The sequence below is a fragment of the Theropithecus gelada genome, chromosome 16 (assembly GCF_003255815.1).
Source record: "Theropithecus gelada isolate Dixy chromosome 16, Tgel_1.0, whole genome shotgun sequence".
NCBI classification, from domain to species: domain Eukaryota; kingdom Metazoa; phylum Chordata; class Mammalia; order Primates; family Cercopithecidae; genus Theropithecus; species Theropithecus gelada.
Genome location: NC_037684.1, coordinates 5,952,604 through 5,974,785, shown reverse-complemented (window position 1 = coordinate 5,974,785; position 22,182 = coordinate 5,952,604). Strand labels below are relative to the sequence as shown.

At 42.7% G+C, this 22,182-nt stretch overlaps 1 protein-coding gene across 1 annotated transcript in view; it reads left to right on the top strand.

Annotated features, from left to right (window-relative positions):
- The window catches only part of CRLF3 (cytokine receptor like factor 3), a 51,845-nt gene that overhangs the window by 1,343 nt on the left and 28,320 nt on the right, over positions 1-22,182 (top strand). Inside the window, exon 2 of the mRNA XM_025361782.1 lies at positions 19,946-20,153. Coding sequence (XP_025217567.1) covers positions 19,946-20,153 — 208 coding nt within the window. The remainder of the gene's footprint in view (positions 1-19,945; positions 20,154-22,182) is intronic.

The following is a 22,182-nucleotide window of genomic DNA, read 5'->3' as shown; positions in this document are numbered from 1 at the left end:
AAAAAAAAAAAAAAAAAAAAAAAAAAAAAAAAAAAAAAAAAAAGAAAAGCTAAAGATACTTTCAAGTGGTGCAGTTGTCTGTTTCACAGGGAAAGAGTTATCAAAGATACAGGAAAGTCATATGGTTTCTCTATACCCTCGAACATGTATAGAAAAAGATATAAACCGCTGCCAATTGGAGATAGGACGGATAATCTTCAGGCTACTATTAATGCAGCTGCTTAATAAGTGCTTTTTTGAGTGAGTGGGATTCCATCTGAATTTCTCTGGGTCATACTTCATATTAATCTAGATGGTCGTCTTAGCACTTCCATGCTGTATAGAACCTGAAAATGGTAGAAAATTGCTGTGCAAACAGTGTCTTTGGATATTCTCATCATTAAGGACTCAACATGTTTTAGGTTATATATATATATAAAAAATATATGCAAACATATATAAATATGTATATATATCTTTTATTTTTTTTGAGACAGAGTCTCGCTCTGTCGCTCAGGGTGGAGTGCAGTGGCACTATCTCGGCTCACTGCAACCTCCGCCTCCCGGGTTCAAGCGATTCTCCTGCCTCAGCCTCCCGAGTAGCTGGGATTACAGGTCTGCGCCACCACACCCGGCTAATTTTTGTATTTTTAGTAGAGACGAGGTTTCAGCAAGTTGACCAGGATGATCTTGAACTCCTGACCTCGTGATCCACCTGCCTCAGCCTCCCAAAGTGCTGGGATTACAGGCGTGAGCCACTGCGCCCGGCCGGGTTTTATGTATTTAAAAATATTTGTAAAGCCAGTGTAGGCCAGACATCATTTGTATTTTAGTAGTGAAACCGGAAGCAGAATCTAGATACGATTATGCTGATTTGGTGAATACTTTTCAAGGCCTTCCAATGCACTCATCTTTATTTCTCTGTGAAAATGTCTGCATTATTCCTTCTGCTCTTTTGAAATAGGGACTCTAGATATAAGACATTGTATAAAAAGAAAGATATTAAAATACCATCTAACATTTCAGTCAGTTAAGGTGTATTATATATGAGCATGATTATTGTTTGTGTATTAACAATTAAGAATCAGTAGAATTGACACTAAATGAGTGAGTTTAGCACCTGGGAGTAATTAATTTCTCGTGATATTGGATGCATTAGAAAAAAACCATGTGATTACACCTTAGATGGTTTAGTATTCAATTTTCAAACCTATACTTTTTTCAATTTTATATCCAACAATTTAAATACAGGACATGCTTCTCTGTAGTTTAGTTTATTATAAGTTTTGTTTTGTTTTGTTTTTGAGGCCCATTGTCTTGAGCTTGAGACAGAAAACATTAAATGGACATCCATTACAATTAGATTCCTGATGACATTGCCTTCTGACTAGACTGAGTAATAATGTAGTTCTCTTTTGTGAGTGTGAGTCTCTTTTGGGAATGTGTTTTGTGCCAGTGGCAGTTACAACAACATCTCTCGAAGCTAACTCTAGGGGATTGTGCATGTTTGGGTTTGTGGCATAAGTCCTCTGTGAACTTGCATTTTAAGGAAGGTCTATGGTACAAAAATATTATCAAAATAAGCAGCTGCTTTTGTTTGGTGGTTAGGATATTTTTAGGGTTCCAGTCATTTTCAGAGTAACTATGTAAAATATATGGCACTTTAGTCAAGGATTTTGCATGGGAGAAGCATGAGAAGAGCAGAGAGGAAGGGATGCCACCTGTTGTCTTTATTTTTTACTTGCTGATTTTGTATCTTTTTGGCATATGATTTTTGTTTTTGTTTTTCTTTTTTTTTGGTGGGAGTGCGGACAGGGTTTTGTTGCATTTGCCAGGCTGGTCTCCAACTCCAGGGCTCAAAAGATCCTCCCACCTCTGCCTTCCAGAGATGGAATTACAGGTATGAGCCACTGTGCTGCCTGGCATGTGACTTTTTTATTGAGATATAATTCACTTGCCATAAAAGTCATGCCTTAACGTTTACAATTCAAAGGTTTTTAGTATATTCATAGAGTTGTCCAACCATCACCACTGTCTAATTCAAGTATGTATTCATCACCCCCAAAAGAACTCCTTAGCTGTCACTCCCATATCCCCTGGCAACCACAAAACTTTCTGTCTCCATGGATTTGCCTATTCTGGTCATTTCATATAAATGAATTCATACGATATGTAGCCCCTTGTGACTGACTTCTTTGACTTAGAATAACGTTTCAAGGTTCATTGATGTGGTAGCACGTAACAATACTTCAAACATTTTTATGGCTGAATAATTGTTATGTGGATATACCACATTTTATTTATCCATTCATCAATTAATGGACATTTGGATTATTGGATTAATTCCACTTTTGACTATTATGCTTCTGTAAAGAATTTGTGAACAACTTTTTGTGTGAACATGTTTTCAGTTCTTTTAGAATATAGCTAGGAATTGGTGGATCAAAGGTAACCTTTTGTTTAACCTTTTCAGAAACTCTTGGCATACTTTTTATCTTTTTTTTTTTTTTTGAGACAGGACCTTGCTGTCACCCAGGCTGGAGTGCAGTGGCACAATCTCGGCTCACTGCAAGCTCTGCCTCCCAGGCTCAAGTGATCCTCCCATCTCAGTGTCCCAGGTAGCTGGGAGTACAGGCACGTGCCATCACACCCGGCTAATTTTTTGTATTTTTAGTAGAGATGAGGTTTCAGCATGTTGCCCAGGCTCCTGAATACCCGCTTTGGCCTCCCCAAGTGTTGGGATTACAGGCTTGAGTCACCACACCCAGCCTCTTTTTTTTTTTTTTTTTTTTTTTTTTTTTGAGCCAGAGTCTTGCTCTGTCACCCAAGCTGGAGTGCAGTGGCATGATCAAAACTCACTGCAGCCTTGACTTCCTGGGCTCAAGCCATCCTCCTGTCTCAGATCCCCAAGTAGCAGGGGCTGTAAGTACACACCACCATGCCTGCCTAATTTTATTTAATTTTTTTAGTAGAGCTGATGTCTTCCTGTGTTTCCCAGACCGGTTTCTTTTTCTTTTCTTTTCTTTTTTTTTTTTTTGAGACAGAGTCTCGCTCTTTTGCCCAGGCTGGAGTGAGGTGGCACAATCTTGGCTCACTGCAACCTTCAGCTCACTGCAACCTTAGGCTCACTGCAACCTCCGCCTCCTGGGTTCAAGAGATTCTCCTGCCTCAGCCTCCTGAATAGCCAGGATTACAGGCGCCTGCCACCATGCCCATCTACTTTTTGTATTTTTACTAGAGACAGGATTTCACCATGTTGGCCAGGCTGGCCTCGAACTCCTGACCTCAGGTGATCCTGCCCACCTCAGCCTCCCAAAATGCTGGGATTACCACTGCACCTGGGTAAGCCACCATTCCCAGCTGCCAGGACAATTTCTAACTCTTGAGCTCAAGCAATCCTCTTGCCTCAGCCTCCCAAAGCACTGGTATTACAGGTGTGAGCTACTGCATCTGGCCTACCTTTTATCTTTGCTTTAGTTTCTTATCCTTTAAAATCTAGCATGAAATTTGTCTCATGTTAAGAAATCATGTTGTATGAACATTTAGAAGGAAGAAGAATAAAAATGTTTTTAAGTTATTCTGTCAAAACTGCCAACATGTAGCAGTTTCTCCTCTTGTGGTTAACTTTAGGCTCTACCCTCTTTTCAGAGAAAAGGAAGTTCTGCGTAGGAATGCAAGGATTGTCTGTAACTCTTAATGTTTGAATAAGTTAAAGGCTAGAAAGCTGTTCATTATCTTCAGGAAATCAGATAATGTTTACAGCCAACTTGGCCTAGCTGATGTTGAAATCATTAAGAATAGTTCTCTATAGCTCGCTGGAATCCTTGGTACTAAGATGTAAATACCAAAGAAATTAACTCCCACTGTCCTTAAATATTCATTTGTTCATTCACTCAATAAATATTTATTGGGTGCCTACTGTAGGGCTGAGAAACTTCTAGGTCCTAGATTCTGTGTTCAAGGAAATAGATCACTGCCCTCCTGGATTTATGCTTTCCTCTTTACTTTGATGGCTAATACTACCCCTAAAAACAAAATAAGAAAAACGTAAGTTCTGGCCGGGCGCGGTGGCTCAAGCCTGTAATCCCAGCACTTTGGGAGGCCAAGACGGGCGGATCACGAGGTCACAAGATCAAGACCATCCTAGCTAACATGGTGAAACCCCGTCTCTACTAAAAAAATACAAAAAACTAGCCGGGCGAGGTGGCGGGCGCCTGTAGTCCCAGCTACTCCGGAGGCTGAGGCAGGAGAATGGCGTGAAGCCGGGAGGCGGAGCTTGCAGTGAGCTGAGATCTGGCCACTGCACTCCAGCCTGGGCGACAGAGCAAGACTCCGTCTCAAAAAAAAAAAAAAAGAAAAGAAAAACGTAAATTCTATTTGTGTATTCATTTTTAGATTTCGCTTCTATTATATCTTTCATCACTTGTCCTATTTCTACAGCATTGGCCTTTCTGTTTGTTATAAGTAGAGATCCAACCTGGCCAATATGGTGAAACCCCGTCTCTACTAAAAAAATATAAATTAGCTGGGTGTGGTGCTGGGTGCCTGTAGTCCTAGCTACTCTGGAGGCTGAGCAGGAGAATTGCTTGAACCGGGGAGGCGGAGGTTGCAGTGAGCCAAGATCACACCACTGCACTCCAGCCTGGGTGACAGAGTGAGACTCCATTTCAAAAACAAAAACATAAGTAGAGATAACTGATCAAAATGTCATGTAGTGATGTCAGCTGGCCACTCAGGCCTCACAGAGTGGCACCACTTTGATGACATTGCCAAAGTCAGGGCCTGGTCTTTAAGCTTTGTAAGTCCAAAAAGTTCATCTTTGTACATTATCAAAGGGGAATTAGTTGAGGTACTGGAGGTATCTACAGTGAGAAATGCCAGTATTTTATTCTGTGTGTTCTTTTTTTGTTTGTTTTGTTTGAGACGGAGTCTCGCTCTGTCGCCCAGGCTGGAGTGCGGTGGCGCGATCTCAGCTCACTGCGAGCTCCACCTCCTGGGTTCACACCATTCTCCTGCCTCAGCCTCCCTAGTAGCTGGGACTACAGGCGCCCGCCACCTCACCCGGCTGGTTTTTTTTATTTTTAGTAGAGGCGGGGTTTCACCGTGGTCTCGATCTCCTGACCTCGTGATCCACCCGCCTCGGCCTCCCAAAGTGCTGGGATTACAGGCGTGAGCCACCGCGCCCGGCCTATTCTGTGTGTTCTAATTCACTCTATAACATCACTATGTTGGCTTTCATGTACCTTTTGGTATTCCGATTCAATATTTCTCAGGACCCTGACAAAAGCAAGTCTCTGCTCCTTCAAGAGCAAATGGTAAGATCCTTGCGCCTAATTAAGATACTAGTTGGTGGCTGGGCGCAGTGGCTCATGCATGTAATCCCAGCACTTTGGGAGACTGAGGCGGGCAGATCACCTGAGGTCAGGAGTTTGAGACAAGCCTGACCAATATGATGAAAACCTGTCTTTACTAAAAATACAAAAATTAGCCGGGCGTGGTGGTGGGCGCCTGTAATCCCAGCTACTCGGGAGTCTGAGGCAAGAGAATTGCTTGAAGTCAGGAGACAGAGGTTGCAGTGAGCTGAGATCGTGCCATTGCACTCCAGTCTGGGCAATAAGAGCGAAACTCTGTCTCAAAAAAAAAACGAAAAGGAAAGAAAGCCGTTATTGCTCCTTTTATCTCCCACTTCCTCTTCTGTTACCCATTTTCAAAACACTACAAAAATCTGAGTATAATTTGTTACAGTAGTAGTACTTAAAATGTTCCTATTATAGTATTCTAAGAAAAGGTTAAATCCAGATACAGGGAAAACCAAGAACAGGTGAAATAAATAAATAAATAAATAAATAAATATAATAATTATTTTTTTTTAATGAAGTTTCACTCTTGTTGCCCAGTCTAGAGTGCAATGGCGCAATCTTGGCTCACTGCAACCTCCGCCTCCCAGGTTCAAGCAATTATCTTGCCTCAGCCTCCTGAGTAGCTGGGATTATAGGTGCCTGCCATCACACCCAGCTAGTTTTTGTATTTTTAGTAGAGACAGGGTTTCACCATGGTGAAGGCTGGTCTCAAACTCCTGACCTCAGGTGATCCGCCCATCTTGGCCTTCCAAAGTGCTGGGATTACAGGCGTAAGCCACCACACCCAGCCCAGATGAAATATTTTTAAAATAACCTATAATTCTACTACTTACAGACAACTGCAGTTAACTTTTATTTATTTATTTATTTATTTATTTATTTATTTATTTTTGAGATGAAGTCTCACTTTGTTGCTAGGCTAGAGTGCAGTGGCGCCATCTCGGCTCTTTGCAACCTCTGCCTCCTGGGTTCAAGCCATTCTTCTGCCTCAGCCTCCTGAGTAGCTGGGACTACATGTGCATGCCACCATGGCCAGCTAATTTTTGTATTTTCAGTAGAGATGGGGTTTCACCGTGTTGGCCAGGATGGTCTCAATCTCTTGACCTCATGATCCACCTTCCTCCACCTTCCAAAGTGCTGGGATTACAGGCATGAGCCACCCTGCCCGGCCTACAGTTAACATTTGATGTATCTTTCTATATATATTATTCTGCAAAGTTGAGAGGCTACTATATATGCAACTTTGTATCACTTTTTAATTTTTATTAACATTATAAGCATTTTGTTAACATTATAAGAATTTTGGTAATGTTATAAGCATTTACAAGAATATTTTCCCATGTAAAGCCTTTTTTTTTTTTTTTTTTTTTTGAAGACAGTCTCACTTTGTCATTCAGACTGGAGTACAGTGGCACCACCTTGGTTCACTGCAACTTCCAACTCCCGGGTTCAAGCGATTCTCCTGCCTTAGCCTCTCAAGTAGCTGGGATTACAGGCACATGCCACCACACCCGGCTCATTTTTTGTATTTTTAGTAGAAGGAGGTTCCATCATGTTGCCCAGGCTGGTCTTGAACTCCTGAGCTCAGGCTGTTCACCCACCTCGACCTCAAAAAGTGCTACGATTACAAGCCTGAGCCACTGCGCCCATCCCACAGCCTCATTTTTAATGCAGAGTTGGAGTCTATTATAAATACTTAAGGGAACATTTGTTGGTGGTAGGTTGCAATATATTGATTCTGGCACTCCAAAGTACTGGTAGCAAAACTAATTGCACATAAGGGGGGTAAAAATAAAAGCCACACATATAGAGTCAAAACAACAGGGATATATTCTGAGAAGTGTGTCATTGGGCGATTTTGTCATTGTACAAACCTAGATGGTATCATCTGCTACACTCCTAGGCTGTATGGTATAGTCTATTGCTCCTAGGGTACAAGTCTCTACAGCATGTTACTATACTGAATACTGTAGATAGTTGTAACATATTGTAAGTGTGTATCTAAACATAGAAAATGTACAGTAGGCATGGTGGGTCACACTTGTAATCCCAGCACTTTGGGAGGCCAAGGCGGGAGGATCTCTTGAGCCCAGAAGTTTGAGACCAGTCTGGGCAATATAGGGAGACCCCATCTCCACAAAGAAATTGAAAATTATCCAGGTATGGTGGTGCATGCCTGTGGTCCCAGCTACTTAGGAGTCGAGAGGTTTCCTTGGTTCCTTGAGCCCAGGAGGCTGAGGGTGCAGTAAGCCATGATCACACCACTGTATTCCAGCCTCGACAACAGAACTAGACCCTGTCTCAAAAAAGAAAGGAAGGAAGGAAGGAGAGGGAGGGAGGGAGTGAAGGAGAGAGGGAGAAGATACAGTAAAAATATAAAAATATAGTAATATAATCTTACGGGACTACCATTATGTATGTGATTGTTATTGTCCAAAACATCGTTTTGTGATGCTTGACTGTATTTGTGTGCAAAAGACCACATATTTACGTTGGTTTTTGAGTCAGTCTTTTTGACCAATAAATCTTTTCACAAGTTTTTTTTTTTTTTTTTTTTTTTTTTTTGGAGATGGAGTCTTGGTCTGTCACGTAGGCTGGAGTGCAGTGGCACGATCTCAGCTCACCGCAACCTCTGCCTTCCAGGTTCGAGTGATTCTCCCGCCTCCATCTCCTGAGTAGCTGGGACTACTGGTGCACACCACCATGCCCGACTACTTTTTCTATTTTTAGTAGAGACGGGGTTTCACCATATTGGCCAGGCTGGTCACAAACTCCTGAGCTTGTGATCTGCCCGTCTTGGCCTTCCAGAGTGTTGGGATTACAGGCGTGAGCTACCATGCCTGGCCTACAAATTGTCTTTTTTTTTTTTTAACTTTTTATTTCCTGAACAACACCGATGTACAGAAATCATCTTTAAATATGGCACTCTGAAAGCTGCTGGTTGAGTTTAAGACTCCCCAGAAATATAGAAGGAGGTCAAGGAGAATTAAAACAAGCCGTTCTGGCCAGGCTCGGTGGCTCACACCTGTAGTCCCAGCACTTTGGGAGGCTGAGGTGGGCGGATCATCTGAGGTCAGGAGTTCGAGACCAGCCTGGCCAACATGGTGAAACCCCGTCTTTATTTACAAAAAAGTTAGGTGGTGCACCTGTAATGCCAGCTGCTTGGGAGGCTGAGGCAAGAGAATTGCTTGAACCTGGGGGTCAGAGGTTGCAGTGAGCCTAGATTGCGCCCCTGTACACCAGCCTGGGGAACAGAGTGGGACTCCATCTCAAAAAAAAAAAAAAAAAAAAAAGAAACTAGCCATTTTCTGGTCGGGTGTGGTGGTTTACGCCTGTAATACCAGCACTCTGGGATGGCAAGGTGGGTGGATTACCTGAGGTCAGGAGTTTGAGACCAGCCCGGCCAACATGGTAACACCCCATCTCTACTAAAAATTCAAAAACTAGCCAGGCGTGGTGGTGGGTGCTTGTAATCCCAGCTACTCTGGAGGCTGAGGCAGGAGAATCGCTTGAATCCAGGAGGTGGAGGTTACAGTGAGTGGAGATTGCGCCCCTACACTCTAGCCTGGGCGACAGAGCGAGACTCTGTCTCAAAAAACCAAAACACAAAAGAAAAAAACCCTCAAAAATTTGCTGGGCGTGGTGGCAGGTGCCTGTAATCCCAGTTACTTGGGAGGCTGAGGCAGGAGAATTGCTTGAACCCGGGAGGCAGAGGTTGCATTGAGCCGAGATTGCACCACTGCATTCCAGTTTGGGCAACAGAGCAAGACTTCATCTCCAAAAAAAAAGAAAAGAAAGAAAAAAAGTGTGTGAATGTTATGTTATAGAGGTGTATTTTTGTGTGTAGTTTTTTTTTTTTTTTTGAGACGGAGTTTCACACTTGTTGCCCAGGCTGGAGTGCAATGGCACAATATTGACTCACGGCAACCTCCGCCTCCCAGGTTCAAGTGAGTCTCCTCCGAGTAGCTGGGATTACAAGCATGCACCACCACGCCTGGCTAATTTTGTATTTTTAGTAGAGATGGGGTTTCACCATGTTGGTCAGGCTGGTCTCAAACACCCAACCTCAGGTCATCCACCAGCCTCAGCCTCCCGAAGTACTGGGATTACAGGCGTGAGCCACCATGCCTGGCGATTTTGTTTTAGTGTAGATTGTAATGTATATAATTTTGATAGAGAACTGGGTTTTTTTTTGAGGCGGAGTCTCGCTCTGTCACCCAGGCTGGAGTGCAGTGGCATGATCTCAGCTCAATGTAACCTCTGCCTCCCAGGTTCAAGCAGTTCTCCTGCCTCAACCCCCTGAGTAGCTGGGATTACAGGCTCCTGCCACCACGCTTGGCTAATATTTTTGTATTTTTAGTAGAGACGGGGTTTCGCCATACTGGCCAGGCTGGTCTCCCAACTCCTGACCTCAGGTGATCCGCCCGCCTCTGCCTCACAAAGTGCTGGGATTACAGATGTGAGCCACTGCTCCTGGCCGATAACTATTCTTATTGCTATAAATCTGGTAAATAATATGACTAATTTGTCATCTAAAAAGCCAAACAAATACAGAACAGCCTTTTATTGTTATGACTATTATTACTGTTTTTTTGAGACGGAGTTTTGCTCTGTCACCCAGACTGGAGCACAGTATCTCAATCTCGGCTCACTGCAACCTCTGCCTCCCGGATTCAAGCAATTCTTCTGTCTCATCCTCCCGAGCATCTGAGATTACAGGCGTGCGCCACCAAGGCCCAGCTAATTTTTGTATTTTTAATAGAGTCGAGATTTCACTGTGTTGGCCAGGCTGGTTTTGAACTCCTGGCCTCAAGTGATCTGCCCACCTTAGCTTCCCAAAGTGCAGGGCTTACAAGCATGAGCCACAACACCCGGCCCAGCCTTTTTTTATTATTGAGGGCTATCAGTGAGTCACTAATATTTGCCGTTATTTTAGTTGTTCCTATTAGCCATGAAAGCTTGCGAAACTAAACTTGCCTAATGTTCAGTTTCCTTCTGTGTAAAACGAGGATAAGGATAGTATCTACTTTACCTGGCCATTGTGGGAATTAAAATGAGAAACTTATTTAAAATGCTTAGCACAGTGCCTAGGACATAGGAGATTCTTAATTAATGTTAGCCATGATAATGCTAAATATTATTGTTATTCGAGGTGACATCCCCTGCTCCTCCAACTGACAACTTATTCTTTAAATGTCTCCTACTCTCTTTCCCATCATAATGCTCTTTTAATGCTCTGATGCCAGTTTGTGGCTGCCCCAGTTATGTAAGAACATAATTCATTTCATTATAGTTACTTTTGCTTGCCATCCCTGTTACCAGAATGAGAGTTTTTGAGGTGAAGACCATGCTTTATTCATCTTTATAACCCTACTTTCTGGCACATACACAATAAGTGTTGAATGAATACCTTTATGAATGTTGTGGATGTAATTTGGCAGACATTCTTTTTTCGATTATCTTGGTCTTAATGATGTGCACTCTATTAGATAATCAAGAATTAAACATGTATTTTTTCATATGGTTTGTTTACTGCTACGTAATAAAACTGTGCCAAAGCTTAATAACTTAAAAGGCAACCATTTTATTTGCTTACAATTCTGGAAGTTGACTGGGTCTCAGATAGGTAGTTCTTCTGGTTTTGCTTGGCAACACTTTTATGGTTGCGCGAAGTTGAGGCTGGAATGTCTGACATAGAACATTCACTTATATTGCAGACTTAGTATTAGCTAGTCTCAGTTGGAACACTGGCATACCTGGGCTTTGGTGCAAATCTGTCTGTCTTCCTCCCTTCCTGCCTTTTCACCTTCCTGTCTCTTTCCCCTTGTCCTCTCCAGAAAAGTAGGCATACTTCTTTCATAGTGGCCTCCAAAAAGCAGATGTTGACAGGTCTTCTGAAGGATGAGGCCTGGAACTGGCACAGGATTAGTTTCACTCTATTGCTGTGCACGTGTGATTGCATTGCTAGTCACAGGCCCAGCCCAGATTCTAGGGGAGAGGACCACACAAGGCCACGAGTAGTTGGAAGTGTGAATTCCTGGTACATTGGGGGCCACTACTGTAACAGATTACCAAATCATATAATATACGTTTTATTTTTGAAAGTTCTCAAATAAGCATTTTTTTTTTTCTAAAAAAAACCTAAGTGTAAGAGAAACAAGGAGAAACATAGCAGTGCTTACAAGTCCATTCTTGAGTCAGACTGAATTCACAGTCTCTGCCACTTCGTAACTTTGTGATGTGGCCAGTTTCATCTCTCTGACTCCCATGTTACTCATCTACACCATCTACACATGTTCTCTTCACGGGGTTATGGTAGAGTTTAAATTAGACCATAAGTACAGTTTTACCTGGCACAGGTACTCAGTAGATGATAGCTGCTGCTGTATTGTTACTGTTTCCATTATTACTAATGACTGGTGTCCTGGTATCAGTACAAAAACAAATAGCTAATATATATTTCACACAAAATGAGAAAAAAATATGTTGATTAGTGTCTTCAATTTCAGTTGACTATTTTTATCTTTTTATTTTATTTATTTTATTATTATTTATTTATTTATTGAGATGGAGTCTCGCTCTGTCGCCCAGGCTAGGGTGCAGTAGCACCAATCTCAGCTCACTGCAGTCTCCGCCTCCCGGGTTCACGCCATTCTCCTGCCTCAGCCTCCCAAGTAGCTGGGACTACAAGCGCCTGCTACCACGCCCGACTTAATTTTTTGTATTTTTAGTAGAGACAGGGTTTCACCATGTTAGCCAGGATGGTCTCGATCTCCTAACCTCATGATCTGCCTGCCTCGGCCTCCCAAAGTGCTGGGATTACAGGCGTGAGCCACTGCACCTGGCCTTTTTTTAAATTTGTATTTGAGATGGAGTCTCGCACAGTCACCTGGGCTGGAGTGCAGTGGCACAGCCTCGGCTCACTGCAACCTCTGCCTCACAGGTTCAAGCAGTTCTCCTGCCTCAGCCTCCTGAGTAGCTGGGATTACAGGTGCCCGCCACGATGTCCAGCTAATTTTTTTGCATTTTTAGTAGAGATGGGGTTTCACCATGTTGGCCAGGCTGGTCTTGAACTCCTGACTTTGTGATTCAGCCGCCTCAGCCTCCCAAAGTGCTGGGATTACAGGCATGAGCCACTGCACCCGGCTGTCTTTTATTTTTGATCAGTATGTTTTTCTGTTTTTTTGTGGGGGTTTTGTTTGTTTGTTTGTTTTGAGACAGATTGTTACTCTCTCACCCAGGCTGGAGTACAGCGGCATGATCGCGGCTCACTGTAACCTTCACCTCCTGAGCGCAAATGATTCTCCTGCCTCAGCCTCCCAGTAGCTGGGATTATAAGCAGGCAGCACCAAACCCAGCTAATTTTTGTATTTTTAGTAGAGACAGGGTTTCACCATGTTGCCCAGGCTGGTCTCAAACTCCTGAGCTCAGGCAGTCCAGCTGCCTCAGCCTCCCAAAATGCTAGGATTGCAGGCGTAAGCCACTGTGCCTGGCCAGTTTTTAATCAGTATGTTCTTGTTAGCAAATAGTTTTGTGTTTTGTATATGTGGTTTTCTTTTTTGTTTGTTTGTTTGGTTATTTTTGAGGCAGGGTCTCACTTTGTCACCCAGGCTGGAGGGCAGTGGTGCAGAAACCACCCACTGCAGCCTCAACCTCCCAGGCTCAAGTGATCCTGTCACCTTAACCTCCCAAGCAGCTGGGACTACAAGCCATGCCACCACACCCAGCTGATTTTTTGTATTTTTTACTAGAGACAGAGTATTGCCATGTTGCCCAGGCTGGTCTTGAACTCCTGGACACAAGTGATCCATCCTCTAAAAGTGCTGGGATTATAGGCATGAGCCACTGCACCTGGCCTCTGCATATGTCTTTTTAGTAACTAAACTCTGGAGGAAAATATATCAGTCACTATTGTTTTGGAGGGTTGTGAAGGAAATAATCCTTAAGCTTTTGGGTGGCTTAGTATTGAAATACAAACTTGATGAATTTTTGGCATTTTGTGAGCTCTTAATCATGTTAAACTTTAGAACAGTTGCTTTGGGGTTATATTCAACTGTAGTGGAAACTTGGTAAGTTTTATTTTTTGTTATTTACTTATTTATTTATTTTATTTATTTATTTTTTTGAGGTGGAGTCTTGCTCTGTTGCCCAGGCTGGAGTGTGATGGCACTATCTTAGCTCACTGCAACCTCCGCCTCCCGAGTTCAAGTGATTCTCCTGCCTCAGCCCACCAAGTAGCTGGGACTACAGGCGTGCACCACCACGCTTGGGTAGTTTTTGCGTTTTTTGTAGAGATGGGGTTTTGCCATGTTGGCCAGACTGGTCTTGAACTCCTGAGCTCGTGATCCACCTGCCTCAGCCTCCCAAAGTGCTGGGATTCCAGGCATTAGCCACCGTGCCCAGGCCAAAACTTTGTAAGTTTTGATGGTCTGTTACATTAAAGGTTTTAGTGGCAGATTATTTCAAAATATTATTAATCAACATAAACAATGTATATTACAGTTTCCTTTTTGAAATCTTGACTTCTCTGTCATTTATATTCTCAAATCTATTTTGTTACAAATCACCACAGTTGTTTTTGCCTTGAATGGCTAGGTAGCATTTGAAGCTGATTGTCCACCACACAATTCTTTACACAGGGACAGGAAATACTACATGTTGTACCAAGAAGTGTCTTTAGCCAATACATAATTTACAGATTTATCTGGGAGCTCTTTTAAAATAGTGTTCTATGGCCGAGCGCGGTGGCTTATGCTAGTAATCTCAGCACTTTGAGAGGCTGAGGCAGGAGGATTGCTCGAGTCCAGGAGTTTGAGACCAGCCTGGGCCACACGATGAAAATCCGTTTCTACAAAAAATACAGAATTTAGCTGGGTGCAGTGACACATGCCTGTGGTCCCAGCTTCCTGAGAGGCTAAGGTGGGAGAATCACCTGAGTCCAGGATTTCGAGGCTGCAGTGAATTGTGATCGTACCACTGCTCTCCAGCCTGAATGACCAAGTGAGAACCTGTCTCCAAAAAAAAAAAAAAAAAGTGTCCTGTAAGTACAAAACGGCTTGGCTTGGTGTAATGAAAGAGCATAGTCTTTGGAATTAGACTGTTTCTGGCACTGCAAAGCCTTGGGTAAGTTGTCTTCTTTGGTCCTCACTTTCTGAAACTGTATTGTGAAGATTTATTGAGTTAACAGTGAACACATGCAACCATTGGTACCACATCAAATATGAAGAAATTCACTCAGCAGTGGAGCTGCATTTTTAAATTAGTTTCATAAAGTCAAGCAAATGAACTTGATTAGTTACATGATTGGATTAAAGGTGACTAGGCTTTAAATCATGAACTATTTCAAGGAAAAGAAAATGATCCCATGGTAGTATCAAGTTTGGAATGGCAGTGGTTGGGATTCTATAAGCAAAAGGGACCAAATTTAAAATGAGAGTACAGGAGGTGAATTTGGAAATTGAGTCTCACTTTTTTAGCCCTCTCTCTGTTTTGTGTTCACATACTTCCTTTTTTCTGAGGCTCTGAAACAAAAACAAAACATAAGCTCTGCAATAGCTGAAGGAGCTTTTGAATTCTTTCTAAAGAGGAAATTGACTTTACCTAACCAATGCACTTCCTGTGTATGCTGTATCCGCTAAAGAGCAAGACAGGACCTCAGCGGCATAGTACTCAACTGCAGAATTTCCTCTTGACCATTCGAAATGTATTACAGCGCTCTGACACAAGGTCTTTCTTTATTCTGGTATCTGTAATGTGTATACAAGGTACCTGAGGGTCCTGTTAAAAATACAGGTTTGGCTGGGCGCGGTGGTTCACACCTGTAATTCCAGCACTTTGGGAGGCTGAGGCGGGTGGATCACCCGAGGTCAGGAGTTCGAGACCAGCCTGACCAATATGATGAAACCCCATCTCTACTAAAAATACAAAAATTAGCCAGGCGTGGTGGCATGCACCTATAATCCTAGCTACTCAGGAGGCTGAGACAGGAGAATCACTTGAACACGGGAGGTGGAGGTTGCAGTGAGCCGAGATTGCTCCCATTACACTCCAGCCTGGGCAACAAGAGCAAAACTCCATCTCAAGAAAAAAAAAAATACAGTTTCTAGGGGAGGAGGAGGAAGAAAAAAAATTAACGTTCTGATTTAGCAGTTCTGGGTGGGGCCTGAGATTCTGAATTTCTAACAGTACCCCAGGGGATGTGTTAAAATCATAAGGTATTCTCTCTTTGGTTCTTTTAGAAAGTTCTTTGAAACACACATGATTAACTGCGTTTTCACTCAACAGCATTTGTTTGCCAGATGCTATGTAGATGAGGGCCTAGTTTGCAAATATCTCATAGTTGAATGGTGAGCTGAATCAAGTGCAATTTGGGTTTATGGCCTTTCTTTCTTTCTTTTTTAAATTTTTACTTGGATTTATTTCACAGAAATTCTTTGGTAACTACAGAAATTAGTTAACAATTAATTTAGAATTTTTCTTTGTGATTTAAAGAATTATTTTACTAACTGCACAGATATTATTATAATTGTGTTAATGTCAAATGGAGAGAAAAGGGCTGGATGAGGTGACTCACGCCTTATCCCAGCACTTTGGGAGGCTGAGGTGGGTGGATCACCGGAGATCAGGAGTTCGAGACCAGCTTGGCCAACATGGCAAAACCCTGTCTCTACTAAAAATACAAAAATTAGCCAGGTGTGGTGGCGTGTGCCTGTAATCTCAGCTACTCAGGAGACTGAGGCAGAAGAATGTCTTGAACCCAGAAGGCAGAGGTTGCAGTGAGCCAAGATTGCACCACTGCACTCCAGCCTGGGCCACAAGAGTGAAAGGCCATCTCAAAAAAAAAAAAAAAAAAAAAAGGGAAGAAAATTGTTTCTGTGATCTGCCCACCCGGTAAATGATACTGCTCTTTTTCTGTTTTAGTCCTTGGGCATGGGCATTTTTTGTTTTTACGTGGTTGTGAACATTGCTGGGAAACAATATTGTATTCTGCTTTTTAAATTTAGAGAGAATTTAGAGAATAAATAGGAAGTTTTAAATTTCTCCATCAACTGTTGAAATATTGTTCTTTATTCATAATTTGATATGTTCTTTCTTGGTGGAGTTTTCTTATACTTTAAACTTTCCTGGTAAGAGAAAGTTAACGAAAGGGTTAGGGTTATGGTAGTAAACAATATGTCATATGAAACTAAGATAATAATATCTGGAAAGCAAAGTATGTTTTTTCTTTAACTTATTGGAGTGACTTATAGTTAGAATTTTCTCATTAAGTGAGAGAAAACGAATTGTATGTTACCTGAATTGTTTTTGAGAAGAGGGCCTTGCTCTGTCGCCCAGGTCTGGTTGCAGTGGTGATCCTCCCACCTTGGCCTCCCAAAGTGCTGGGATTACAGGCTTGAGCCACCATGCCTGGCCTGTTATCTGAGGTCTTTAAAATAAAAATCCAGGTGCAGTGGATCGCTCCTGTAATCTCAGCATTTTGGGAGGCCAAGGTGGTAGGATTGCTTGAAGCAAGGAGTTCAAGACCAGCTTGGGCAACATAACAAGCTCTCATCTCTACAAAAAGTAAAAAGTAAAATTAGCCAAGTGTGGTGGCCTACGCCTATAAGATCAGCTGCTCAGAAGACTGAGGCAGGAGATCACCTGAGCCCAGGAGTTCAAGGCTGCAGTGAGCCAGGATCATGCCACTGCACTCCGGCCTGTGAACAGAGTGAGACCCTGTCTCCGAAATAAAAGAAGAAAAAATCTAGTGTCTGTATAGACAACCTGTTTGTCTTCATAATATATTTGACGTGAAGATTTTCCTGTCATATCCCCTAGAATATGGGTTCTTAATCTGAGATCTGTAGATTTAGGGCAGTGTTTCTCAAATTGTGGGCTGCAGAATTACAGGTGTGCTTGGAAAAAATGAGAACTCCATCCATACACTCCTTTAGGCCCTCCTGTCATTTTCTGGTTCAGTAGGTCTGGGATGGAACTCTGCAGTCTGAATTATAACAAGTAGCCTACATGATTCTTCTGCAAATGAGGTTTCATAATTACTGCTTCAGGCAAGCCATGGTTTGGCTCTGAGGGAATTTGTAAACTTCTGAAATTGAATAATTTTTTAGGGTATAGATTATTTATTTTGGGGGGAAGAGGCTTTATTTTTTCTTCTCTTTCAATAAATTTGAAAGGAAGAGGCTTTATAAACCTCTCATTTAGATTCACAAAGAGCACTGTCATTCAAAAAGGATTAAGTCATTGTCCCAGCTCTGCCTCCTACAGGCCTCTTTGGTTTTTAAATAATTCTTGGTTTTCTTTTAGCATAATGAGGGCATTTTATCCATGAGGTTTTTGTTTGTTTGTTTGTATTGTGGCTTTTCATTTTTATTTAGAGACAGGGTCTCACTCTGTCACCCAAGCTAGAGTGCAGTGGTGCAGTCACAGCTTACTGCAGCCTCGACCCCCTGGGCTCAGGTGATCCTCCCACCTCAGCCTCCTAAGTATCTGGGACTACAGACATGTGCCACCATGCCCAGCTAATTTTTGTATCATTTGTAAAGACAGGGTTTCTCCATGTTATCCAAGCTTGTCTCAAACTCCTGGGCTCAAGTGATCCTCCTGCCTTAGCTTCTCAAAGTGCAAGGATCATAGGTGTGAGCCACTGCGCCTGACCATGGCTTGCCTTTTTTTTTTTTTTTTTTTTGGAGATGGAGTCTCACTCTGTTGCCCAGGCTGGAGTGCAACGGTGCAATCTCAGCTCACTACAACCTTCGCCTCCCAGGTTCAACCGATTCTCCTGCCTCAGCGTCCCAAGTAGCTGGGATTACAGGCACGCACCACCAGTGCGCTCAGCTAATTTTTTTGTATTTTTAGTAGAGACGGGGTTTCACCATGTTAGGCTGGTCTTGAACTCCTGACCTTGTGATCCACCTGCCTCGGCCTCCCAAAGTGCTGGGATTACAGGCATGAGCCACCATGCCCGGCTGACCATGGCTTTTTAATCTACCATTTCTTTGCTGCTTTTCAGTAAAATGAATTTTAATCCCCTCATAATTAAACAATTTTTAGTATTGAAACATACAATTTTTCAAGAACACCTTTTACAGATAATAATAATTTATAACTTTTTTTATCGAGTATAACAATGTGCTGTTTATTTTACCCACTGTAGTACCTAGTTTATTTTAATTTATCCTCACAGCAACTCCATGAAGTAACTATTATTTATTTCTTTTTTTTGAGATGGAGTCTCACTGTGCTGCCCAGCTGGAGTGCAGTGATGCAGTCTTTGCTCACTGCAACCTCTGTCTCCCAGGTTCAAGCAGTTCTCCTGCCTCAGCCTCCCAAGTAGCTGGGATTACAGGCCCGCACTTCCACGTCCAGCTAATTTTTGTATTTTTAGTAGATATGGGGTTTCACCACATTGGCCAGGCTGGTCTCGAACTCCTGTCCTCAAATGATCTGCCCTCCTTGGCCTCCCAAAGTGCTGGGATTACAGGCGTGAGACACTGCGCCCAGCCGAAATAACTATTATTATGCTCATTTGACAAATAAGGAAATTGAGGCATAGAATACTTAAGTAACATAACCAAATTGACATAATTTATCAATGATGAAACCAAGATTTGGCTTATTCTATCTGACTTGAAGGGCAATTCTGTGTACTTCTGCCTGTTTGTGCAAATCAATCACATTTGGTTTGTCAGTGAATGCAAGATGTATATATACAATGGAATACTATTCAACCTTAAAAGAGAAGGAAATTCTGTCATTTGTGACAGCATGGATGAACCTGAAGGACATCATCCTAAGTCAAAGAAGCCAGATACAGAAATAAACATATTACATGATCTTATTTATATGTAGAATCTAAAAAGGTCGAAATCATAGAAGCAGAAAGTAGAATGGTGCTTGCTAGGGATGGAGTTGGGGATGGGGAGATGTTGGTCAAAGGGTACAAAGTTTCAGTTATTTAATATGCATAAATTCTAGAGATCTCAAGTACAGGATAGGGACAATAGTTAATAATACTGTAGTGTGGCTGGGCGCAGTGGCTCATGCCTGTAATCCCAGCACTTTGGGAGGCCGAGGCAGGTGGATCACGAGGTCAGGAGATCAAGACCAGCCTGGCTAACGCGGTGAAACCCCGTCTCTACTAAAAATACAAAAAATTAGCCAGGTGTGGTGGTGGGCGCCTGTAGTCCCAGCTACTCCGGAGGCTGAGGCAGGAGAATGGCATGAATCCGGGAGGTGGAGCTTGCAGTGAGCAGAGATAGTACCACTGCACTCCAGCCTGGGTGACAGAGCGAGACGCCGTCTAAAAAAAAAAAAAATACTGTCATGTATACTTGGAATGTGTTAGGAGAGATCATAAGTGTTCTCACCACACAGAAAGGTCACCATGTGAAGAGATGGACATGTTAATTAGCTTCACTACAATAACAGTTCACTATGTGTATGTATATCAAAATAGCACACCTTAAATATATATAATTTCAATTAGTCTTTTTTTTACTAAATTGAAGATGATGGTTATATGGTGCTTTTAGATTATTGTGAATTGTACCTATGGATTAGCCTTTTTTAAAGATTCTGATTTTGAGTATTTTGTTATTTCTTTTTAGATCAAAGAAAGTGCATCACAGACAAGAGATGTTCTCAAACAGCATTTTAATGATTTAAAGGGAACCCTTGGAAAGCTCCTGGATGAGCGATTGGTGACCCTTTTGCAAGAGGTGGACACCATTGAACAGGAGACCATTAAACCACTAGATGACTGCCAGAAGCTCATAGAACACGGAGTCAACACTGCAGAAGACTTAGTCCGAGAAGGTGGGAGACCAGGGATCCTGTTACATTAGTGCATTAGTACATTTTCACACTGCTGATAAAGACATACCCGAGACTGGGCAATTTACCAAAGAAGGAGGTTTAATGAACTTACAGTTCCATGTGGCTGGGGTTCATGGCAGAAGGAGAAAGTCACATCTCACATAGCGGCAGACAAGAGAAGAGAATGAGAGCCAAGCAAAAGGGGTTGCCTCTTAAAATACCATTAGATCTCATGAAAGTTATTCACTACTGAGAATAGTATGGGAGAAACTGCCACCATGGTTCAATTATCTCCCGTCGGGTCCCTCCCGCAACACATGGGAATTATGGGAGTACAATTCAAGATAAGATTTGGGTGGGGACACAGAGCCAAACCGTATCACATACTAAATGTGATTCGTTCAGATTGACATTTTGCAGATTCCTCAGGATAGCAGCAGGCTTCTTGCCAGCTGTGGGGTTCTTAGAATGTTCTTACCTAGAGACAGTTTGTGATATAGGATGACAGATATACAGTTAGGCATCCCATGGCAACTGCAGTTGAAGTGTTAGTTATAATTAGTTATAAAACAAGAAAGAATAAATGATATGGGGCACATTGAAATGTTTTGATACGGGCATGCAGTGTGTAATAATCACATTGTGGAAAATGGGGCATCCATCCTCTCAAGCATTTATCCTCTGTGTTACAAACAATCAAATTATACTTTTTTTTTTTTTTTTGACACAGGAGTCTTGCTCTGTTGCCCAGGCTAGAGTGCAGTGGCGCTATCAGGGCTCACTGCAGTCTTGACCTCCCTGGCTCAGGTGATCCTCCCACCTCAGCCTCCCAAATAGCTGGGATTACAGGCGCATGCCACCATGCCTGGCTAATTTTTGTATTTTTGGTAGAGACAGGGTTTCACCATGTTGCCCAGTCTGGTCTTGAATTCCCGGTCTCAAGCAGTCTTCCAATCTTGGCCTCCCAAAGTGCTGGGATTACAGGTGAGAGCCACCACAATTATAGTCTCCACTGATCTGCTTAAAAAGTTAAAAAAAGTGATTGGTGTTTACTCCTATCTTCAGCCAATTGAGTCATGCCCTGCTGCCTTCCTTTCTTCATTCTACTCACCTTCCTTCAACAGAGATCTTTGTCAGGCACATAACATAAACAAGGGGGCCAGATGCAGTGGCTCACACCTGTAATCCCAGCACTTTCAGAGGCTGAAGCAAGTGGATCACTTGAGGTCAGGAGTTTAAGACCAGCCTGGGCAACAGCCTGTCTCTACAAAAAAAAAAAAAAAAAAAAAAATTAGCTGGGCATGGTGGTATGCACCTGGAGTCCCAACTACTTAGGAGGCCGAGGTGGGAGGATCGCTTGAGGCCAGGAGATTAACGCTGCAGTGAGCCGTGATTGCACCACTGCACTCCAGCCTGGGTGACAGAGTGAGACCCTGTCCCAAAAAATATAAAATAAGAGTAAGAATAAAAGCCAGGTGCAGTGACTCACGCCTGTAATCCCAGCACTTTGGGAGGTAGAGGTGGGCGGATCATGAGGTCAGGAGATCAAGACCATCCTGGCCAACATGGTGAAACCCCGTCTCTAGTGAAAATACAAAAATTAGCTGGCCATGGCAGCGTGTGCCTGTAGTCCCAGCTACTCGGGAGGCTGAGGCAGGAGAATTGCTTGAACCCAGGAGGTGGAGGTTGCAGTTAGCTGAGATCGTGCCACTGCACTCCAGCCTGGGTGACAGAGTGAAATTCCCTCTCAAAAAAAAGAAAAGAATAAAATAGGTGAGAGTTCTTTCCTTTGGGATTCAGAGCCCAGTGAGAGAGAAATACATGCTAAGAGAGATCTAAGACCTTATTGGAGCACAGAGGAGGAAGTTCTTAACTTTGTCTGGAATAGTATAGGATAGCTTTCTGTAGGAGGAGTTCCACAGAGGCTATCAAGCAGAGATAGGAAAAAGAGGAGGTAACAGCATGATTCCAAGCAGAAGCAACATCATCATAAATTAAGTGAATGGCATTTTCAAGGATCAGTTGAAGC